The sequence below is a fragment of the Acinonyx jubatus genome, chromosome B4 (genome assembly GCF_027475565.1).
Source record: "Acinonyx jubatus isolate Ajub_Pintada_27869175 chromosome B4, VMU_Ajub_asm_v1.0, whole genome shotgun sequence".
In the NCBI taxonomy this organism is placed as follows: Eukaryota; Metazoa; Chordata; class Mammalia; order Carnivora; family Felidae; genus Acinonyx; species Acinonyx jubatus.
The window spans coordinates 114478357-114500256 of NC_069387.1; the positions used below are offsets into that span (position 1 = coordinate 114478357).

At 36.0% G+C, this 21900-nt stretch overlaps 2 protein-coding genes across 5 annotated transcripts in view; one reads left to right on the forward strand and one right to left on the reverse strand.

The window, feature by feature from the left end:
* The window catches only part of LOC106973403 (uncharacterized protein C3orf20 homolog), a 121448-nt gene extending 116596 nt beyond the window's left edge, over positions 1-4852 (reverse strand). Inside the window, exon 1 of one of the 3 annotated variants that reach the window (XM_053226622.1) lies at positions 4404-4852. The gene's annotated coding sequence lies outside the window, so the exon portion shown is untranslated. The remainder of the gene's footprint in view (positions 1-4403) is intronic. The other 2 variants (XM_053226624.1, XM_053226623.1) reach the window with 2 other exon arrangements.
* Positions 4853-4907: 55 nt separating this feature from the next.
* METAP2 (methionyl aminopeptidase 2) overlaps positions 4908-21900 on the forward strand; it is a 28027-nt gene continuing 11034 nt past the window's right edge. Inside the window, exons 1-4 of one of the 2 annotated variants that reach the window (XM_015070480.3) lie at positions 4908-5146; positions 6943-7050; positions 14566-14631; positions 18555-18657. In XM_015070480.3, the coding sequence (XP_014925966.1) occupies positions 4996-5146; positions 6943-7050; positions 14566-14631; positions 18555-18657 (428 nt within the window). In that variant the 5' untranslated portion in view covers positions 4908-4995. The remainder of the gene's footprint in view (positions 5147-6942; positions 7051-14565; positions 14632-18554; positions 18658-21900) is intronic. The other variant, XM_015070481.3, reaches the window with a different exon arrangement.

Here is a 21900-nt window from a genome sequence, read left to right on the forward strand (position 1 = left end):
TTTACAAGTAGTAGGGAACCATGATCAGGAGAGATGGGAAGAGGGAGTCTATGAATGGTACTGTCATTTGTCCTCCAGTATTTCATGTAGTTTTTATCTTTCGTTTATGAACTCTTAATATTGATTCCTATGTATCCCTGACTAATAAACACTTGAAACTTCCATGTGGGTAATGATACTCCTGACATTTTGGCCATAGGAATATTTCTTGGAACCATATATGTCTTTCCCAAAGTTCAGCCTAAATACATGGATGCTACATAGAGATTATGGGGAAGGTAAAGTTCTTTTATTAAGTATCTATTCTCCAGTTACAAAAAGAGATAATAATATGTTTGAAGACAAAAGGTAACCTAGGATGTTGTTGGACAGAACTAAAATAGGAAAGGAATTATACCAGAGTACGTGGCAACAGAGCCACATGTAATTTCAAGAAACACTCTCTCTAGAACAAAAGAGGAGAACACTGCAAGAGTCACTAATAAAGTAAGTTTGGGATAAAGGATTCTTTGCTCTTTGAGCTGGCGTTCAGGATAGTGCATCCCAATCTCTTGTGAGGATCCCTCTTTTGGTGCTAACAAAATTGCTGTCACTAAAGTTACCAGTAGCCTCCTGATAGCTAAAATCAATGCTCTAGTTTGAGACTTCATACTACTTAATCTTTCTTCAGCAGTTGATATAGTTGACCAAACTTTTATTCTGTAAACCCTTTTTCTCTCCTTATTTCTATGTGATTATTCTCTAAAGCATTTTCTCCTTCTTGTCCTATTATTTCTTTGTACTTTTTTTAACAGAATTTTCCACTCTTGTTTGTTGTAAACAAAATCCTCAAACATTAGTGTCCTTCTGGGTTGTTGTTTTGGGTCCTGTTCTCTTCTCCCTGAATTACCTCATTCATAGCCTTCTACCCAAGTCCTAATAACTCACATGTCTATATCTCCAGACCCATATTTCTAACTGACTACTAGATATCTTTGTCTGGATGCTCTGCAGGCATCTCAAACTTAAAATGCCCAATGCTTATCTTCCCCTCCAACTCCTACAAAACCTCCTCCTCCTCCTTTATTCCCTATCTCAGAGAGTGGTACCACTATCCACCCAGGAACCCAAGCCAGAAACCTGGGTGTGATCCTCAATTTCTACCTCTCCACATTTAATGGACCATTAAGTTCTTTTAAATCTATGTTCAAAATGTTTCTGCAATCCAACCTCTCCTCTCTGGCCCCCCCAACAGCCTTCTGTAAGTTCTTATCAATACTGTTATCAACAGTAACATCTTAGCAAGTCTCCTCTACTACAAGGCTCTGTCATTTCCAATGTTTTCTTTAGAATAGAGGCCATTAGACTTAGAGATCTCACTGTTCAGAAAAGTCTAAAAAATGGTTTTGAGAACTGACATAGTATGGTTTTCTTTTTTTAAAAATTTTGTCAGGGCACAAAACCCAACATCATCTACTCTCACTACCATTTCATAGTAATTTAAAAGACTATTCAACTTCAAAAAATAGAAAGTACCATACCCTCGTTGAAAACAGTTCTTTAAATATATTTGCCTTTTTATTTTATTTTTTAAGTTTATTTATTTTGAGAGAGAGTGAGAAAGAGCAAGTGTGTGAGCCAGGGAGGGCCAGAGAGAGAGGGAAGAAAGAGAATGCCAACCAGGCTCTGTGCTGTGAGTGCACAGCCTGACGGGCTTGATCTCACAAACCATGAGATCGTGACCTAAGCAGAAATCAAGAGTCAGACACTTAGCCGACCCCTATTTGGCTTTTTAAATGAAACCGTTTATTGGATGGCAACCATTGCTCTAGAATTTAGACTGCCATCACAGTGATCTTTAGCTAGCTTGAAAATCTCTGTGTTACATAACCATTTAAATTTATCCATATAATCTACATGCATATCCTTTTCTGGCTTTTAATGGCACATAGTAATCATTTTATTTACATGTTATTGACATGTCTATTATGGCCTTCTATTTTAGACTTTTTTCTAAAATAATAAACTTTAAACGTCCCTGTGACATATCACCTTCAGGCCTTACAATACAAGCTATCCTCTAGGGTAACACAAAAGGCCCTTTACAATCTAGTTGTAATTTACTCCTCAGCAAGAACTTACCATAAACATTCCATATTCTTTCATGCCTTTATGCCAGTGGCTCTCAGCTGGGAATAACTCCCTGCACCCTTCTATAAGAAGGCATTTGGCAATGTCTGTGTTATGATCTGAATTTTGTTCCCCCCCCCAAATTCACATGTTGAAGCCCTAACCTCTATGTGACTATACTTGGAGACTGGCATGTATGTGTATATATATATATATATATATACACATACACACACACACACACACGGCATATGCATGTATATGCCATGTCATCTATAGATTTTTAAAGAGTTATATCACATTTTAAACATAAAGATATGAAAAAAATATCCTTACCCTTAACATTAAGAAATCAAGCCTTCTCAATTTTTTTCCTAATATATTTCTTGCTAACCCATTGCCAGAGGTCAATAAAACATAAGAGTGCCTTAGGATATCTAGGCCATCAAATGATCCAGACAAATGTAAAATTTTTAGGAGCATGGCTTACTAACAGTAAAGTTAGCTAACATTTATCACTATTGTGTAAGACACTATGCTACCATGAGTGCTTTCTCTCCATATTGAAATTTAATTTCCATATTCTATGTAGTACTATTATTATACTCATTTTAGAAATAAGGAAACGTATGTTAATGTTAATGTTAGTTAACACAAGTAAGAGAAGTGCAATTTGGAGAAATTAAGTGACTTGTCCAAAGCCATACCACTATCAAGGACTTCAAAATAAAAAGTAAGACTGGGACTAAAAATGTCCATTTTTTGAATTGAGGTTTTCTTAGCAAAAAATACATTTCTGGACAAAATAATAAATATGTCTTATTGTATCCAGGCACCTGGATGGCTCAGTCAGTAGACCATGTGAATCTTGACTTCAAGGTTGTGAGTTTGAGCCCCATGTTAGGTACAGAGATTACTTAAAAATCTTTAAAAAATATATGTCTTATTATAATGCATTGACTTTATAAATGGAAAAGTATCTCCCTAAGGAAAAAATACATTTTTATCTGCTTATCTAGTTAGCCATCTGAGACAAAATTACTTCATGTAGTCAGCTAGGAAAAATATTTTAGCCTGTACTGGTATTGAGTTACATTATTTACTTAGATTCTTAGTTCTCTTAGATTCTTTGAGATTTCAACATTTCTCATTCCTTTATCCTATTCAATTTCCTCTTGTAGAGAAACTAAATGAAGAAAAATGATGGAAATAAGGAGTGTAACGGGCTATTATTTTAAGTACTCACTCAGTTATCTCAAACTCTGGAATTTCCTGGAAAACAATCATCCAACAAATATCGACTACCATACTGTTGAGATATATATTGTTTTTATACAACTACCTTGAAGTTTAGTTTTCTTGCTTCTTTTCAGGAAAAAAAGGGGGAGAAGTAGAGTACAATCCCTTTCCAACAAAGAAACAATATTTTGTCTTATTGCATTTTAGTAGCTTATTTAAGTGAACAAATTTTATTTTGACGTTGATAATTCTGTTAACCTATACCAGCACCCCTTTGTGAAAATTCATTTATCAACCCTACAGTTTCTGTCCTCCAGGATCCTGTGTCTCCTCAACTGGGTCTGAGATAGTAGCCACAGTACAAGTATTCCAGAATTTACAGAAAAACCGGGAAGATTTACAAAAAAATTTTGGAGGCATTTTGACGTAGCAGTATTAGTTATAAGGATGTTAAAAAATCTTCTGCAGTACCCTTGCACCTCAAAAGGGTGAGCTTTGATTTCTCCTGAGCTTAGTCACATCCTTGCCCCTAGTCTGAATATCTTCTAGACTGTTTTAAAATTCCTCACCTTTGTGATAGATTAGCTTGGAATAGAAAAGAATTAAATGACTTAAGTATTAGCGTATTATTTTATTCTTATTTAGTTAAATTTTTGTCTCATTGAATGCTACACTTTCTTGAGGGTACAGATTTGTCCTTCATTTTTTATTGCCCATCAAGAAAAAATATTTCTAACCTACAATCAATAAATGTTTACTGATTTGAAATTTCATTTGGGAAGGCAGAATACAGAATTATTTAACTTTTGGTGCCTGATGCCTGTTTGGATTCTATTCACTTGCTGTGTGACCTAAGTGCACAAAACTTTCTAATTTCCTCAACTCAGAAGCGGATGAAATGAGAAAATAAAGTACTTGGAGCTTTTAAAGTGCTATTGATACAATGACTATTTCCTGAGCTCAGACTATACTTCTCACTATCTAAGTAGCTGTTGCTAAGGTCACCAATGTCTTCCATGTTACTATATACAACAGACATTTTTCAGTCCTCTTACTTGACTTCCTAGCAGCACTCTGCGGTTAATCACTCCCTCCGTGAAACGCTGTTTTCCCTTGCCTTCTCTAATAATAAACGCCTCTTCAGTCTCCTTTGCAGGTTCATCACCGTAAGTGCTTGGACAGCCTCGTCGTGAACTGTAACTGTGAAAAACAACGCAGTCCTTCTGAGTCCGAAAAAAAAAAAAAAAAAAAGGTGTACAAGTGAACACATTTTGGGGCCCTCTTCTCGCTTTCGGCACGCTTCATAAATCCGCTAATATGACTTTTCGGTTTCAGCACAGACGTCCCTCTCTCTTGAGGGCTGGGCAAGCACAGCCATTCAATGTGCCGGGGGAATGCCCAAGGCGCGGGACAAAAAAGGTGTATGAGGCAGCCCCACTAGCACTTTAGCAGCCACAGTCCAGCGCTCCTCCGCAGCCTCGCCCAACACCTCTTCGCGCGCGATTCGGGCCGTCAAGTCCTCCGACATCCCAGCATTCCCTGCGCTCCTACCATCGAGAACAGCTTCCGGCGTCGCTCGTGTAGGTGGGTGAAGAAGGAGCGGGCCCTCGCCGCTCTGTCTCACTGTCTCGCGCTCTCTCGGGCAACATGGCGGGTGTGGAGGAGGCAGCGTCCTCCGGGAGCCACCTGAATGGCGACCTGGATCCAGACGACAGAGAAGAGGGAGCTGTCTCTACGGCTGAGGAGGCAGCCAAGAAAAAAAGACGGAAGAAGAAGAAGAGTAAAGGGGCTGCTACAGGTAAAGGGAGTTTTGTATGTTCCCAGTCCCCGCCAGGGATTGCCGAACGGCTCGGCCCAGGCCCGGCAGGGGTGACAAGAGACTGGGGGACTTGGAACACTGCACTGGCCTGATTCCCAGGACTGAGTGTGTGTTGAAATCGGACTACAGATTCCCAATCCCGGGGGGAGGCGGCTTCTCTTTAGCTGGGACTAGAGAGTTGGTGGGGGTGGGGTGGGGGAGAAAAGTGTGCTTCAGCCTGTGGTGAGGTAGTTCTGGGGTTGCTGGGCCCTTATAATTGCCAGAACTCAGCTCCCACCCATACATACCGTGCAACGAACTTGAAGCTGTGCACAGGGCCGAGCTCTACTACCCTTCTCGCGGTGTGCCTTCCTCAAAAATCCGTTCTGACCCGGACTGTCGCCTCTTTGCTGAAGCAACCTGGAGCATATTTTCGTCAAGGATAGGAGAGGAGTGGGCAAATCTTAGTGCCTTGACTGCGCCTCCCCCCACCTTCCTGGTTTACAGAAGGATTTTTGTTGCGGGCTGCACTTCTGGGTGTGTGTATATGTGTGTTTGCCCACGCGCTCATGTCACTGAGTAGTAATTGCAGAATATATGGTAGTGGTGCGAATTTTCACCTGCCTCATCCCCTAGCATCACCAAGCTTCAAGGCTTTTAGGTGTGAATTATGATGCCATTTGCCGGCAGTCCAGATAGAATATTCTGTGGGTTGGAATTGAACTTCTTTAAATCCATTGGTAAGGTAAGGAAAACAGCTGAAAGTTTACACTTGGATTACATTATGAGTTAGGAACTTAAAATATTTTGAGAAGTCGGTGTTTTTGTTGTACGTGGTCCTTCATTTTAGGGAAAAAAATGTTGTACCTGTTTCTAAAATCAGCCACACAAAGATTGAGGGACCAATGGAGAGGCCACAAGTGATGAAGGTGAAGTTGAGACAGGTTGGAAAGGGTTAATCTATAACTTTATGAAATTTTGATTAAATGGGAGTTGTAAAGGGAAAGTTGTGGGTGCTGAGACACTTCAAGAGTAAGTTTAATCCCTGGACATAAGTCGGCTGTTCCTGGCTTTCGGATGAAATCCAAACTCTTCAGTTTGTCCATTCAGGTGTTCAGTAGACTGACCCTAATATATTTTAAGCAGTTGTATCTCTCAATATGAACCCTCTACAGTAGCCAGAATATCACTTCAGTATGTGCTAAGTGGGGATACCATCCCTTTATACACACAGCTATTGCTCCTACAGCTAGATTGTTGTAATCACTTGGGTGAGGTGGGGGGAGCTGGTCTTGTGCTGTTCAAGAATTTAGGTTTTATAGTAATGGAATTATCTTTTCGTATTTGTTTTGATTTTACCCATCCTGGCTTGGCAACTTCTTCATGAAGATTTGAAGTTCCCAGTGTCTTGTACAAATCCTCCTCTTGCTAAGACCTTCAGCATTTACTACCTATCTTAAGTACCTGTTTGGTTAATAAAGTGTTTGCTGTAGTCAAATTGTTAAGTACTTTAAAAAGTGAAACAACTTAAGGCTAGGGACCAACTCACATTTTCTTTTATTGTTTAGTTACTAGTACAAAGAAGGTGTAATGGATAGTTTATTGAATGGACAATGCTACTTAGATGTGGCAGATTTTTGTTAAGTAAATTCGATTATGTTCACGATAACGTTTCTGTTTTTGTTTCCTGGATACTTATCAAACGGGAAAGGACTTGTGTGTTCTCCAGGATCCTTAGAACATATTCAAATTGGAAAGTATCTTTATTAGATTTGACTTATGTTATATTTGATCAGCAGGGCAACAGGAACCTGATAAAGAATCAGGAGCCTCAGTTGATGAGGTAGCAAGACAATTGGAAAGACAAGCATTGGAAGAGAAAGAAAGAGATGATGACGATGAAGGTAAATGGTAAATTTGATTTTTGTGGTTAGAAAAGCAAGAAAATATGATATTCTTTAAACAAAATCTGCTTGTGTCCATATAGTTTGTGATTCTCTGATGTTTTACTTAATTAATTGACATTAAAGCCTCAATATCACAGATAAAAAAGAAAAGGTATTTATAAGTAACTCTTAAAAAGTGGGATAGGTTGAATGACTGCTCAAATAACACAGATCTCAACTTTTAATAATGTACTTGGTAAAATACTAAGTAGTGGGTATCAAGATGAAATAAAAGGACTGTTTATTCAACTAACATTTATTGAGCAACTAATATGTACAAGGCGCTGTCTTAGAATACTTTCACATGTGTTCTCATTTTACCTTCACAAAACCAAGCAAAGTAGGTGCTCTTTTCAGGAAATAATAGTTATGTCATTTGCCCAGTGTGACACAGCTATGTGTAGAACCAAAAGTTTCAAACCTAGCACCTGATTCCAAGTCTATTCCTTTACTCTGTATGAAAGCTCCCTCTCTTTATTTTCAAAGACTATATGGAGTGCCTCTAAACTCTATTACAAATTTCCCAACCCTAGCTTCTTGCCGTATGTTGGTCCTATAAAATTTCTTTAAAGACAAAAACTGTTGGAATTCTAACAATTGATGTTATCAGTAAGACAGTGGAGGCAGTATTTGCTAAGAGAACTTACTCCGCAAGCTTTTTTGGCAGAAAGGGAGATGAGATTTTCCCATTCTTAATTGTACCGTTGTGACTTGCTGCTCTTCCTCAAGCACTGCCAACTTGGGCTTGTGCCTTATAATCCTTAGCAACACAAAAGCTTGCTGTACTTTAATTATTGTGTTAGGATAAGGCCGAGTAGTTGTCTCTCCTTTAGAAAGATAAACTCTATGTCTTCAAGGAGGTTATAGTCAAAATTTGGTGGAAAATATGCCAAGGTTCAAGGGAATAGTTAGCTCTTCCTTAAGCAAATCTCTTGTCCATTTTACCTTGGTTTGTGCTTCAAATTATGACCATATTTTGAGCTCTTAGCAAGAAAGAAACTGTTAAATTCAAGGTTATATAATAGATTGCTGTAGGCCTGTGTAGAATATCAAAATGTTAATCTTGAAGAGCATTCCTTGTTTCATTGCACCTCTGCAAAGTTGTGTGAATCTCTTGACATTGAAGGAGAAAAGTTTGATTGTCGGATTGGAAATCATCAATGTTTTAAAGACAATTTTTGGAGTATTGGTTTTCTCTAATTGAATTGTTTGCCTAATTCATTTCAATAATAGTAATTATTGAAATGAATTAATAATTAGTACTAATTCATACTAATTAGTAGTACCAATTAATAGATTAGTACTACTTATCTATTGTGAGAGTTGTTTGAGAGGATAGAAAGTTAGTATTTCAGAATCTTTGTACTAAAGAAAAACTGATAGTGGGATGGAGAGACAAAGAGCGGAAAAGATACACTGAAAGCTTATTGGAATTTGGAGATGGAATTATGGGCTCAATGATGAAGGAACACTCTTTGGAAGGAGTGGGACTTGAGTGAATGAAACCAAACAGAAGAGACCACTTTGGGGCAGAACAATGCTGAGAATGTATTCAAGATGTAGTGAATTGTGCAGACCAGCCATATGAGATGATTTGTTGAAGGAGCCTTGGAGCATTTTTAAAAGAATGTTATAGGGGAGCCTGGCTGGTTCAGGCCATAGGGCATGTGACTCTTGGTCCTCGGGGTCGTGAGTTTAAGTCCCACATTGGGCATAGAGCTTACTTAAAAGATAAAATGTTAAAGAAAAGAGAAGAATGTTATAAAAATAATTTAATCTTTATATATATGCAGGGTTGCTAGAGGAAATATACAGGAAAGGCTTGGAAATCATTTTGGAGGGCACTTAAGAGCTTAGGCATGTGTTAATGATGATTTAAATTGGTGGGCATAAATGAGAATGGAAAGGAACGATTCATTGGAATAGTGGTTGTGGAAGCAGAATTCAAAGGATGCAAGAGACTTTCAAACTGGGGAGAAGGAAGAAGAGGCATTAGTAGATTCTAGAGGTTTGAACATGGGTGACAGTGTTGGTGCTGTTCACTGAAATGGTGAAGTAGAGAGGGAGAGTGGGTGGGGATTAGAGGAGGGAATTTGTAGGCAAAGGAGAAGGTATTGTGTTTAATTTTAGATGTGTTTAATTTGACACTGGAGTATTGGTGTGAAAAGTTAGTCCCATGGGCAATTGGCAATGTTCTAGAAGTAATTCAATAAAGTTTTAAGTTAAGTTTTTAAAAAAATTTTTAAGTATTTAAGTCCAGCGCAGGACTTGAACTCATGACCTTGAGATCAAGACCTAAACAGAGCTCAAGAGTTGGACCTTTAACCAACTGAGCCACCTGGGTCCCCTAAGTCAAGTTTATTAAGGTATAATTTGCCTAGGACTATAGTCACCATTTTCAAAAAATACACTTTGTTTTGGAGAAGTTTTACTTGGGGTTCATAGCAAAATCAAGCAGAAGGTACAGAGATTTCCCATGTACCCCCTACCACTACACATGCACAGCCTCTCCCATTATCAACATCCCCCACTGGAGTGGTGCATTTGTGACACTGGATGAACCTACATTGATATATCATTATTATGCAAAGTCCATAGTTTATATTAGGGTTTACTCATGATGTTGTACGTTCTATATATTTGCCCTTTATGAGTAATCGTTTGTTTTTTCTACAATATTATATAAATGGAATTATTGTAGTGTGTGGCTTGTTTGGCTTATTTCCCTTAGCATGATAATCTGAGTCATCCAGTTGTTGCATATGTGTCAGTAGTTCATTACTTTTTATTGCTGAATAGTATTCCAAATTCGTTTATCCACTTACTAGTTGATGGATATTTGGATTGTTCCTAGTTTTTGCCTTATGAATAAAGTTACTGTCAACATTTGTATACAAGGCTTTGTGTAGACATTTTCATTTCTCCTGAGTAAATACCTAGGAGTAGGTTTGCTGGTCATATGGGAAGTATATGTTTATAAGAAACTATCAAACTGTTACTTAGAGTAGCTGTGTCATTTTGCTTTCTGGTCAGCAGTGGTTGAGAGTTCCAAGTGCTTTGAATCTCTTAAGCATTTGGTATTGTTAATTTTTAAATTTTAGCTTTCTGACAGGTGTGTAGTAGTATGTTATTGTGGTTTTAACTTGCATTTCCCTAATGATTGATGATGTTGAACGTCTTTTCATGTTTTTGCCTTTCATATATCTTTGGTGAAATGTTCACATCTTTTGTCCATTTTTCAATTGAGTTATTTGTTTTACTGAGTTATAGTAGTTCTCTATTCTTGATACAAATTCTTTATCTGATAAATGTTTTAATATTTTCTTTCATGTTAGTATTGTTTGCAGCAGAAAAGATTTTAATTTTGATGAAATCCCATTTTATTTATGGGTCATGTTTTTTGTGTGTTATCCAAAAAGTTAAATAATTGCTGTCTCTATGGTCATGAAGATTTTTTCTTACGTTCTCTTCAAGAAGTTTTATACATTTTTATTTTTATTTTTATTTATTTATTTTAAAGAATGGAAAGTTTTGTTTTTTTTAAAAATCTTTATTTTTGAGAGACAGACAGCATGCAGGTGAGCAGAGATGGAGCAGAGAGAATTTTGAGCAGGCTCCACACTGCCAGTGCAGAGCCGGATGTGGGGCTCAAACTCATAGACCATGAGATCACGACCTGAGCCAAAATCAAGAGTTGGGACATTGAACCAACTGAGCCAACCAGCCACCCCAAGAAGTTTTACATATTTTTAGCTGTTATGTTTAGGTCTATGATCCATTAGAATTCATTTTTGTATATAGTGGAAGGTAAGAATTAAGGTACCTTTTTTTCTTGCATATGGATGTCCAGTTGTCATTCAACAAATGTTAATTGATTTGGACATGGTGCTAATCCAGCAATAAATATGAACAGTCTATACCTGTTAAGAATATCCTGGGATGCTGTGAAAGACTTACAAAAACATAAGTTGTGGGGCACCTGGGTGGTTCAGTGAGTTAAACGTCGGACTTCAGCTCAGGTTGTGATCTCACTGTTCATGAGTTTAAGCCCCTTGTTGGGTGCTGTGCTGACAGCTCAGAGCCTGGAGCCTGCTTCCGATTCTGTGTCTCCCTCTCTCTGCCCCTCCCCTGCTTGTATTCTGTCTGTCTCTCAATAAATAAACGTTAAAACATAAAACGTAAAAATAAACATTAAAATCAAAAATTTAAAAAACCAAAAATCAAAAATAAATAAACATTAAAAAAACATAAATTGTGGCATGGTATAATGCATGGGAGTATAAACATATATAGTTGAGTATTCGGATCCAGGCTCTACTACCCTTCTGGCAATAAACAGTAGCTATTATTCCATACCGAATACAGACCTTGAACATTGGATAAAGTAATTAGCCTCAGAAGAATGAGTATCAAAGGAGGAGCTTCTTCTTACCTCATTTTCAAGATAAAGAAACCATGGTAGAGAGAGGCTAAATAATTTGCCTAACATCACACAGCTGGAAGGACTTTTAGGGTGTATTTAAAACTGGATATATATCTTGAAGCATTTGTTTTAGGTTGAGTGTAGTGTTATGTACCAGTATGCTAGACATTGACTGTTCTTCCAGAGTAAAGACCATCTTGTTTGCTATTTTACTCCTTTTACCTATTTGAGAAGTCAGCAAATTATTATTATTATTTTTTAATGTTTGTTTTTGAGAGAGAGAGAGCGTGTGCACACATGAGTTGGTGAGGGGCAGAGAGAGAAGGAGACACAGAATCCAAAGCAGGTGCCAGGCTCTGAGCTGTCAGCACAGAGCCCAACATGGGGCTCAAACTCATGAACCATGAGATCGTGACCTGAGCCAAAGTCGGATGCTTAACCAAGCCAGCAATCCCTAAGCAAATGTTTATTGAATGAATGAAAGTTACTATTAAAATTGTAGTGCAGAATATGTGAATTAGTGTTTTCTTTTTTAATTAATTTTTTTTTTTTTTAGAGCACCTGCAAGCAGGGGAGAGTGGTGGAGGGGGAGGGGAAAGGGGGTGAAGGAGGGAGAACCCTGGGATCATGACCTGAGCTGAAATCACTAGTCAACCACTCAACTGACTGAGGTACCAAGGCATCCTGAAAGTTGTGTTTTCTAAAAAAAAAAGAAAAAAATTCATGTTAGGGGCTCCTGGATGGCTCAGTTTGTTGTCTTGATTTCGGCTCAGGTCATGATATCTAATCAGATCAAGCCCTGCGTTGGGCTCCATCCGCTCTGACAGCGTGGAGCCTGCTTGGGATTCTCTCCCTTCCCCTCCCCTGCTTATATGTGTGTGTCTCAAAAATAAATATGTCTCATATGTCTCAAAAATAAATAAACATAAAAAAATTATTTTACTGTTATTTTTCTTGAGCTTTTGAATCTAGAAACCAGTAATGCATAAGTTGGGAATGTTGTGTTCCCACTGTGTTTCCATGTTTCCTGTACCCAATTTCATGAGGTTGAATGAACATAAGAAATTGCAAATTTCTGGGGCGCCTGGGTGGCTCAGTTGGCTAAGCATCCGACTTCAGCTCAGGTCACGATCTCACAGTTCGTGGGTTCGAGCCCCGCGTCGGGCTCTGTGCTGACAGCCCAGAACCTGGAGCCTGTTTCAGATTCTGTCTCCCTCTCTCTCTGACCCTCCCCTGATCATGCTTTCTCTCTCTCTGTCTGAAAAATAAATAAATGTTAAAAAAAAAAAATTAAAAAAAAAAGAAATTGCAAATTTCTAAGTCAAAAATTGTCAAATCTTGGCTGTTTTCTATCACTCAGTCCATTAAAGCCCTATATCATGTTACCTCCTTCTTTGTTAAATTGCTGTTTCCTATTTCTCATTTAGGTGAAAATAAGTAGGATAAAATAAGCGAAAAGAACATTCATTTGTTGAATAGAGTGAATATTTATCATATGCTTAGTCCTGTGCCTTAGTTTAAGAAATGGTGTATAATCTTTAAGGAGCTCACAGACAAGTAGGGTCATTGTAGCTCCCTTATCATTTTGCAGACAAAAAAAAAAGATTATAATTTTGTGTGATAATTATAATAGAAGAATATAGGTGGTAGCATGGTGAGATAATTTATGACTCCTGCTTATTCTGGGAGTAGAAAATTTAAGCATTCGTTTGACATTGTTTTATGAGTGTGGATTTCATGATCTAAAATTATTGATGCTAGCCATGAGTTACTGCCACTAGGGGAAACATTTAAAAGAAGACTATATGGTGAACATACTATTAAACTGTCAACTTCTAATTGTTGCCACAGCTTCCTATTCATCCCTGTTTCATAGCATTGTGATTTGTGGGTAGATTGGCATACTTCATGACTGTTGAAATTTATTGAGCAGCGTTTTTAGAAATTCAGAAATTCCAGTCTATTTTTTTGGTACCCTTTATTTGAAATGTTTTAAGTCACTATTTATTTAATCTTGGCCATAATAGTATCCTTTATCTTTTCTCCAAGAGAATGGCATGGGCTTCATAAAATATTGTTATAAAAACTAACATGTAGTGGTTACTTTAGTTACTCTTTTGCCAACTATTTTTTCAGATAGTTCTTAATCTCCATTTTTGGGCATCAGGTTCTTTTGAGAACCTGACAACTGAACCTAGGAAAAGCATATATACCCTCTGATTTTTGTGTACATTTGACCCAGAAGAACTCTTTCTTTAATAACAACTATACAGGAAAATATATTTAAAAATTTTTAATTTTTTAAATTTATTTTTGAACAAGAGAGAGCGCAAGTGGGGGAGGGACAGAGAGAGAAAGAGGGAGACACAGAATCTGAAGCAGGCTCCATGCTTGGAGCTGTCAGCACAGAGCCCAACGCGGGGCTCAAACCCATGAACCGTGAGATCGTGACCTAAGCCAAAGTCAGATGCTTAACTGACTGAGCCACCGAGGTGCCCCAGGAAAAGATATTTTAAAATATGACTCCCTAAATATCCCTGCCTGGATTAGGAATCAGGTGATATATTCTTGGTCCAGTTCTGCCATTATCAGTTAGGATTACCTTGGGCATGTCCGTTAAACATTCCTTGTTTTACCTCATAAAGTTGCTTTGAGGATCACATGAAGTCATGAAATACTAACCTGCAAAGCATATGTAAACAAACTAGTAATATTTTAGGTGAAGTCACCCAGTCATTAGCATTAAACTAACACTGGTTATTTTTCCTAGTTTTTGAAAAAGAGTGTTAATATACTTTTTATTCTTAAAAATACCTTTTTCAATAATTCTTTTATTAGAGTGAGTCAAAGTTTCCTTAGTGCTTTTGATTATACAAACCAAATTTTCATACATTAGCATTATATAGAATTCTGTTCTAAGAATATTGGATCAACTCTGTTGTATGCTATTTAAGATGCTTTGTGTGTGTGTTACTTGTCTGCTTATGCTTGTTTTGTCTCTCTGTTTCTGAGGTTTAAATAAATGTGTACTTGAAATGGTCTTTTCTTAGATGGAGATGGGGATGGAGATGGAGCAGCTGGAAAGAAGAAGAAAAAGAAGAAGAAGAAGAGAGGACGTTAGTATCTTAAGTTGGTCTTACTTAAAAAACTTGAAGTGTTTGTTAACCAGCTGGTTTGAAGAGTAGGTTTGAAGTTGCTTAAGATCCTAGTGTATGTCAGGGAAATAAATTTAGGCTTAACAGAGGTAGAATTTAATGAAACAATTATTCTTTCATTTAATAGTCCTGTTGGTATTTTCTTTACCTATTGTTGAGATAAGGGTTGTTAATAATAAGTTGGTTGCATTTTACCATAATTTAGGGATGAGTTTATCATTTAAAACTTGAATAATGCAAATAACAATTCTTTCAGGGATGACTAAAGTGATGCCACTGTGTGGTAATAGGGTAAACATAGTTGGCAGTTCACCTGCCAGCTTTGAAATTACAAGATTCTTGATGAGTATTTAATGAGGATTCCCATTATTTAAAATTTGTGCATATGGTAAAATGTTACTAATGACGTATTGCACTATTTCATATTACTTAAAATATGATCCTACTTGCGTTTTGTTTTATTTTAAATGGCAAATCAACATCTTCAGGGACCTGGAATTCTATTAGGGAGACCAGGGGGAGAATGTATAGTATTGGGGAATAAATGTTGGGTTGGGTTGAGAATCAGAACAAATTCTAATCTTGGATGCCCTTTGGGCTATTAGGGAACATTGAATGTCTGGTTGCACCTTTCTTTAAATCTTTCAGGTGAAAATTTTATGAATTAGAATATTGGGGCTTGACTCATTTTTATCTCTGTGTTGAGAGAAATACCTAACTTTTTTCAGAAAGCTTTTGGCTCTGCCAGCATTTTTCCTGATGGGTCTCCAGATGAAGATAGGATAGCCTTCTTTCTATTCAGGCATCTACTTTTGTTAGGTCCTTCTACACACAGGATGTCAGTTCTGTCCCTAGCATAGTCTGTATTAAAAAAAAAATTTTTTTTTAAGTTTATTATTTTTGAGAGAGAGAGCAAGCAGGGAAGGGGCAGAGAGACGGAGACACAGAATCGGAAGCAGGCTCCAGGCTCTGAGCTGCCAGCACAGAGCCCGACACGGGGCTCGAACTTACAGACCACGAGATTATGACCTAAGCCGCAGTCAGCCGCCCAACCGACTGAGCCACCCAGGTGCCCCCATAGTCTGTATTTAATGAGCATAGGCTACCTATGTTCTAGAAGTCTTCCAGGGATTATGATATCATATTCCTTCTGTTCAAAAATAGTTAAAAGTGTGCCCATGAGACAAGGTATTGTCTGAAAATGGTTTGAGAGAGAACTCTTTCTCCCAATACTCTTAAATTACTCCCTAACAGAAGTAGATAAACAGGGAGTAATGTTAAGGGGCTACTTTGTATATGCCACTGGTAGAATTCTTCCACTGACAGATGTTTTACTATGATGCCATCAGCTTTTATTGTGCCTCCTCTGAGGATGTTGTTGAACCTATTGTTCATTACATTTCTTTATGAGTACTTGTAAGAGACACTCTTTTGTTTGGTCTTAGTATCAAGAATAATTGTGCTTTTCCTGAGTACTTATGTATTTATCTCATAAGCATGATCTATATGCAAATAACCTAGCTTTAAAAATATATATATTGGCTACTAGAGGGCTTAGAGCCAAATCTGTGGTTTTGTATTGGCTGTATTTCAGGTTCTACTTTATGTTCTTTCCATGTTTTGATTTTCTCTTATTTACTGTTTCTTATTTGTTTATTTTTGATCTCCTTGTAGGCTATCATAAATCACTTCTGGAATAAGCCAAATAATGTAATAATGAGCCATTCACTGCCCTTATTTTCCTCATTTATAAAGTGAGAGAATTACAAATGATAGTAATGATAACTGTAGTACAGATCGTATAATTATTCATAGTTTTAGATAAAACTTGGGCAGGGTACATTAGTATTTTCAAAGGTTATCCAAGATTTCATCTGGTTCTTCATTTTGTGGATGAGGAATCTGAGGCTTGGCACATTTGGCCATTTGTCCAAGTCACAGTTAATAAGTGGTTAAGTCTAGTCATATTTTTATTACAATTTTTTTCTCTAATGTTCTTTTTGAGTCTTTTGCTTTAATAATTTATGGACAGTATAAAAGGCATCTGTCAGATTTGTAGATGAAATAAAGCTGAGGGTGGTAATACTTTTGTTGATAAACTCAGAATTTCAAAAGATCAAAAAAACTGAGAAATAGACTAGGATTAGCAAGCTGAACTTTTATAGATGTACATAAAATTAGAACAGGGTAATAGGATCTAAGGATTTTGAGTGCTAGTACATTGTGAGCCAAAAAGCAGGGAGTCTTAACTATTTAATAGCTCTAAGATTTTTAGAATTAAAAGTATAGTCTTAATATTAATTATACCTTATTTGGACTATTAATATAAATCAATTCTGATACCAACTTACAAAGAACATTGACAAATTCAAGGCTGGCACATAGGGGTGAAAGTGTTAAGAACCATTTCCCTTAAAGTGGTTTCTTATCATAGAGAGGAAGGAATCAGTTGAAATGAAAAGTAAAATGTTTTCAACTGCAAAGAATAAAGCTGGAACTAACAGTATAAGTATAGGAAGAGGTTTCTAATAGTTACAATTCTTTCAAAATGAATGGATTTTTGCTTGGAAGATAAAGACTGCTTCCATTGTTAGGAGTTCACTGCCATCTGTCAGAGGCATTAGGGGATTCGTAGATTTAAGTGTAAAGCTAAATTAGTTGACCTCTAAGATCTTTTTTTATTTTAAATTTAAATGTTCCCTTTTAGGAGGGCCCTAGAACAGTGTTTCCCAAGTTTACTTGCCGATAGGATGCTTTTAAACATTATGTAAAGACAGAAAAACATTTGGTGCTCATGAGATACTATTTGGGTTAAAGGAAGGAACTGAACATGGTTCCATAGATAAATGATTTGGCTCAATAAAGTCATATTTTTATTTATATAATTATTTATTTAATATATAAATTTATAATATATAAATTTATTTAATATATAAATTTAATATATATAAATATATATATTTATATATATCATTTATATAGTTTTTTCCCCCATTGCAGAACAAAGAGAGCAAAATATGTGTTAAAATTGAAGACAAAAATCTGTAACATAAGACCAGTTATAATCAAAAGAAAACCACATATTTCACCTCAGTAGTTGAAATGCTGCAGATATACATTGAATGTCTTATATCACTGCATAAATTAACTCAACTTCCTAGCAGTCTTTGGAAATAGCAGTCATTACTAAAAGGTGATTCTTCATATAATAAGAACTATGTAACTAGTTCTTATGTATTTAAACATTTTTTTCAGAAGACAGATCTCCAGATATTTTTGAAAGTCATCTTGGAACACTGGTGTGTTTTAGAACGTAGTTTGGGAAATAATGCTCTTAAAACATATGTAAGAACTCTACCTTTTTTTAAGTATGTGGAAATTTGTGTATGGCTACCTAAATTCTTTTAGCCCTGGGTGTGTATATGCTTAACTTTTATACCTTATTATTTCCTTGAAATAAGTTTTTCACTTAATTTATTAATACATAGTAGTTTTATATTTTTATTTCATCTTTATAGGATTTCTTTCATATTTTCTTGTTGCTTCTTTGATTTTTATTTGTGAAAAACAGCCTTTATGCTATTCCATTTCCAGTATAGTAAATGAAGACAAAAACATTAGAATGTGCTTTCTGCCAAGGCATATACTATTTAAATACATAATGGAATTCTAAGGAGTTGAATATTTCTATTCCCAAGTAGCAGTACATCGGAGAGGAGGTGGCCAGCATGGTGAAATATCTTCTGTTTTTAACTGTAAGACAGCAAGGAGATTCTTTAAAATTAGGTCATATAACAACCATTAGGAACTGAGAAAAACTGTAATGATAAGTGCTTAATTTTATTTTTAACTGCAGGAGTTAATGCTTTATTTGTATCTCACAGCAAAAGTTCAAACAGACCCTCCCTCAGTTCCAATATGTGACCTGTATCCTAACGGTGTATTTCCCAAAGGACAAGAATGCGAGTACCCACCCACACAAGATGGGTAAGGATCATAAAATAACTTCCAGTTTGATTTTTGAAAATTGTAGCTTAGCAATAAAGCAGATTTGATTTTTCTCAGAGCTTTGGTCCACCACCTTAATAAAAGCTTGTGAATTTGTTAACCAAAAATACAGTAGAAGCCCTCTTATCCAAAATAATTGGGACCGGTCATAGTTTAATCAAAAAAGTATGTTAAAGTGGGGAATAACAAAAAATAAAAATCTTTATTGATAAAAGTGAAACATTTGTTTTTTATCATTCTTGATATTTGAACATGTTTTTTCTCCTCATAAGCTATAGCCATAATGCATTGTCTTTGAATGTATTCCATTTTGAGCTGCTGTGAATAGAAACTATGTAGTCTGAGGTCTGATACTTGTAAGTTTACATTTTTTTTCCTGAAACCATTTGCAGTTCTTATCTACACTTAATGTGACAAGTTTTTTTTTTTTTTTTTTTGATGACTTGCCTTTATTTAGACTTTTCTGAGTAGTCAATTTAGTTTTCATAGGAATAATTTTTTTTATGTACTATATAACAAAATTACAGAATTATAGTAACTGATAATTTACAGCGGTTTGTGAGCAAATCACCTGATTGTTCTGAAAGGCAACATTTCCGCTGGTCAGCAGACACTCATAGTGGCATTATGTTGACTGGCCAAGAACATGGAAGCTGGGATTCATTTGAATACCAACTCTAATGCTTATTAGCTTTGTGACTTGGGCAAGTAATTTATCATGTCTTTGTTTTCATTTCTTCATCCATAAAATAAGCACTTCATAGGGTTGTTGTGAAGAATATATGTAAAGCATTTAGGAGGGTAACAGACACATGTAAGCATTGTTAGTTGCTGCTATTATTATTCAGAACAGGAACCTGTCAGCCCCTGATTTTCAGAATACAATGGCCATTGGTCAGTATATTTTACAGAGGGAATTGAGACCATCAGTTAATCCAGTGGTTGCCATAGTTGGTTAAGAAAGCTTCTACTGTAGCCTTGTTTCACTGACCTGTAAAGACATCATTGTTTTTCTTTAAATTTAGGAAAGAACATGATATTGTTATATTTTAATCCCCCTCCTTAATTCCCAGTACCTATAGGGAATAAGTCTATAAAGTTCTGAAATTTTGTGTCATGAGCATCTTTTCTTTGGATTTGAATTCATCAATCACCATCCCTATCTTAAAGCATCTGTTTTTGAAATGTTACAGGCATGTAATTTAACTTTTTGTAGTACATACAATATAATCAACATTTATTTTTAAATATAATCTTTTTAATTTTTTTTTTTTTTTCCGCTTGTTCCCTCTTCCTTCCCTTCCTTCCAGACCCATGTAACCACCTAGCAGGTAGCCTTCCATATTTTTATATGCTCCTATATGTACACATCTATGTCTGTTTATGTAGGGGGAGTGTTTTGGTCTTGTTTTCCAAAATGGAATTCTATGCACATTTTCCTCACCTTTTCTCATTCAGGAAGGCTCTCCAAGTCAGTCAGAAGACCTGTTATTCTTTTGAATGGCTTTATAATATTCCATAGAATGAATATGCTATATTGTATTTCACCATTTTCTAATCGATGCGCATTTACTTTGTCTCTAATATTTTTTGCCATATTATAAACCATTCTGTAATAAGTATTTCTAAGATACACATATGTATTTATATATACGTGTTTATGTGTGTGTCTCCTTACACTCTGGCAGTTTTACTGTGTGATAGTTTTCCAGGAGTGGAACTGCTGAATCAAAGAATATGTTAATACTTTAGTTTATGATTCTCGAACTGCTAATGATTGTGAGCATTTTTTGATTGTTGGCTTTGTTCTTTTGCTCTTCTAAAAGTTTTAAAATTTTGAATATGGTATATTATACCTCTGGATTCCTAGCAGTCTCTTAGATTTTTTTCAAACTCTTCCTCTGTGTTTTATTATGTCTTTAGTTAGTCTGGAATTTTTTTTGTGTAGAGTTGGGAGTGCTAATTTTATTTTATTTCAAATGGACAGCCAATTGTGCTAGAATTGTTTATTCATGAAATAATTCATTCTACTCCATGGAATAACCACCTCTGCCATATACTATATTCTCATGTTATGGAACTATATTTTCTTAGTCAACCAATTTCTATTATTCTACGGATCTGTTTGTATATTCCTGTGCTAGTATTTGGATTTATCAGCAACTTTATATGTTGATAATTCAATAAGGCAAGTCTTTCTCCTCTGCCATACACGCCCAAACACAGTTCTTTTTTATACTAAGCTGTTTTTAGTCATAATAGTTTTAACACATATACCCACAGAAAAATGCTCTCATTAGAATTCTGATCAGAATTGCATTATACTTATGTATCTTTTTTCAGAAAATTGACAGTTGTGTCACTTTATCTTATCCATTGTCATAGTATATTTTCCCACTTATTCTGATTCTTTTCAGGTAGGTCCCATCCCTTGTTTGCTAAATTTGTTAAGTGTTTTATGGTTTTGTTACTGATGTGAACAGGATGTTTTTATGTTTCCATTTCTATGTGTTTATTGCTAAGTGGAAGAAAACCATTGATTTCCTATACTTATTAAAAAATAGATTAATATTTTTAATAATGTGACTATAGTGGAACAGTTGAAGTAATGTTTAATACAAAGAAAATTGAGATTTTATAAACCTTAAAAACTATCTTTCCCTCCTTACTATCATCTGTTGCAAATTAAACATTGTAGAGGTAGAATAACCTCTGATTTTGAAACAATAGAGGAAGATATTAATTATATGTTATATTTCTTAAGTAATACTTAAATATTTAAAAGCAATCTTGTATGCTGTGGGGAAATGAAAAAAGTTTATTGTGGTTATGTTTGCTTTTTAGTAAGTTTTAATTTTTTTTTTTTTTTTAACGTTTATTTATTTTTTTGAGACAGAGACAGAGCATGAACAGGGGAGGGTCAGAGAGAGGGAGACACAGAATCTGAAACAGGCTCCAGGCTCTGAGCTGTCAGCACAGAGCCCGACGCGGGGCTCGACCGCGAGATCATGACCTGAGCCGAAGTCGGCTGCTTAACCGACTGAGCCACCCAGGCGCCCCAAGTTTTAATATTTTGGGACATTCGTGTAACCAGTTTTGACTATTTCCAAATAGATCAGAATCAGTATTCTTACAGGTTTGGTAAAGTATTAAATACAGTTTTGTATCTACCCTTTTTTTTTAAAGTTTTCAATTCAATTCTAGTTAGCACACAGCATAATA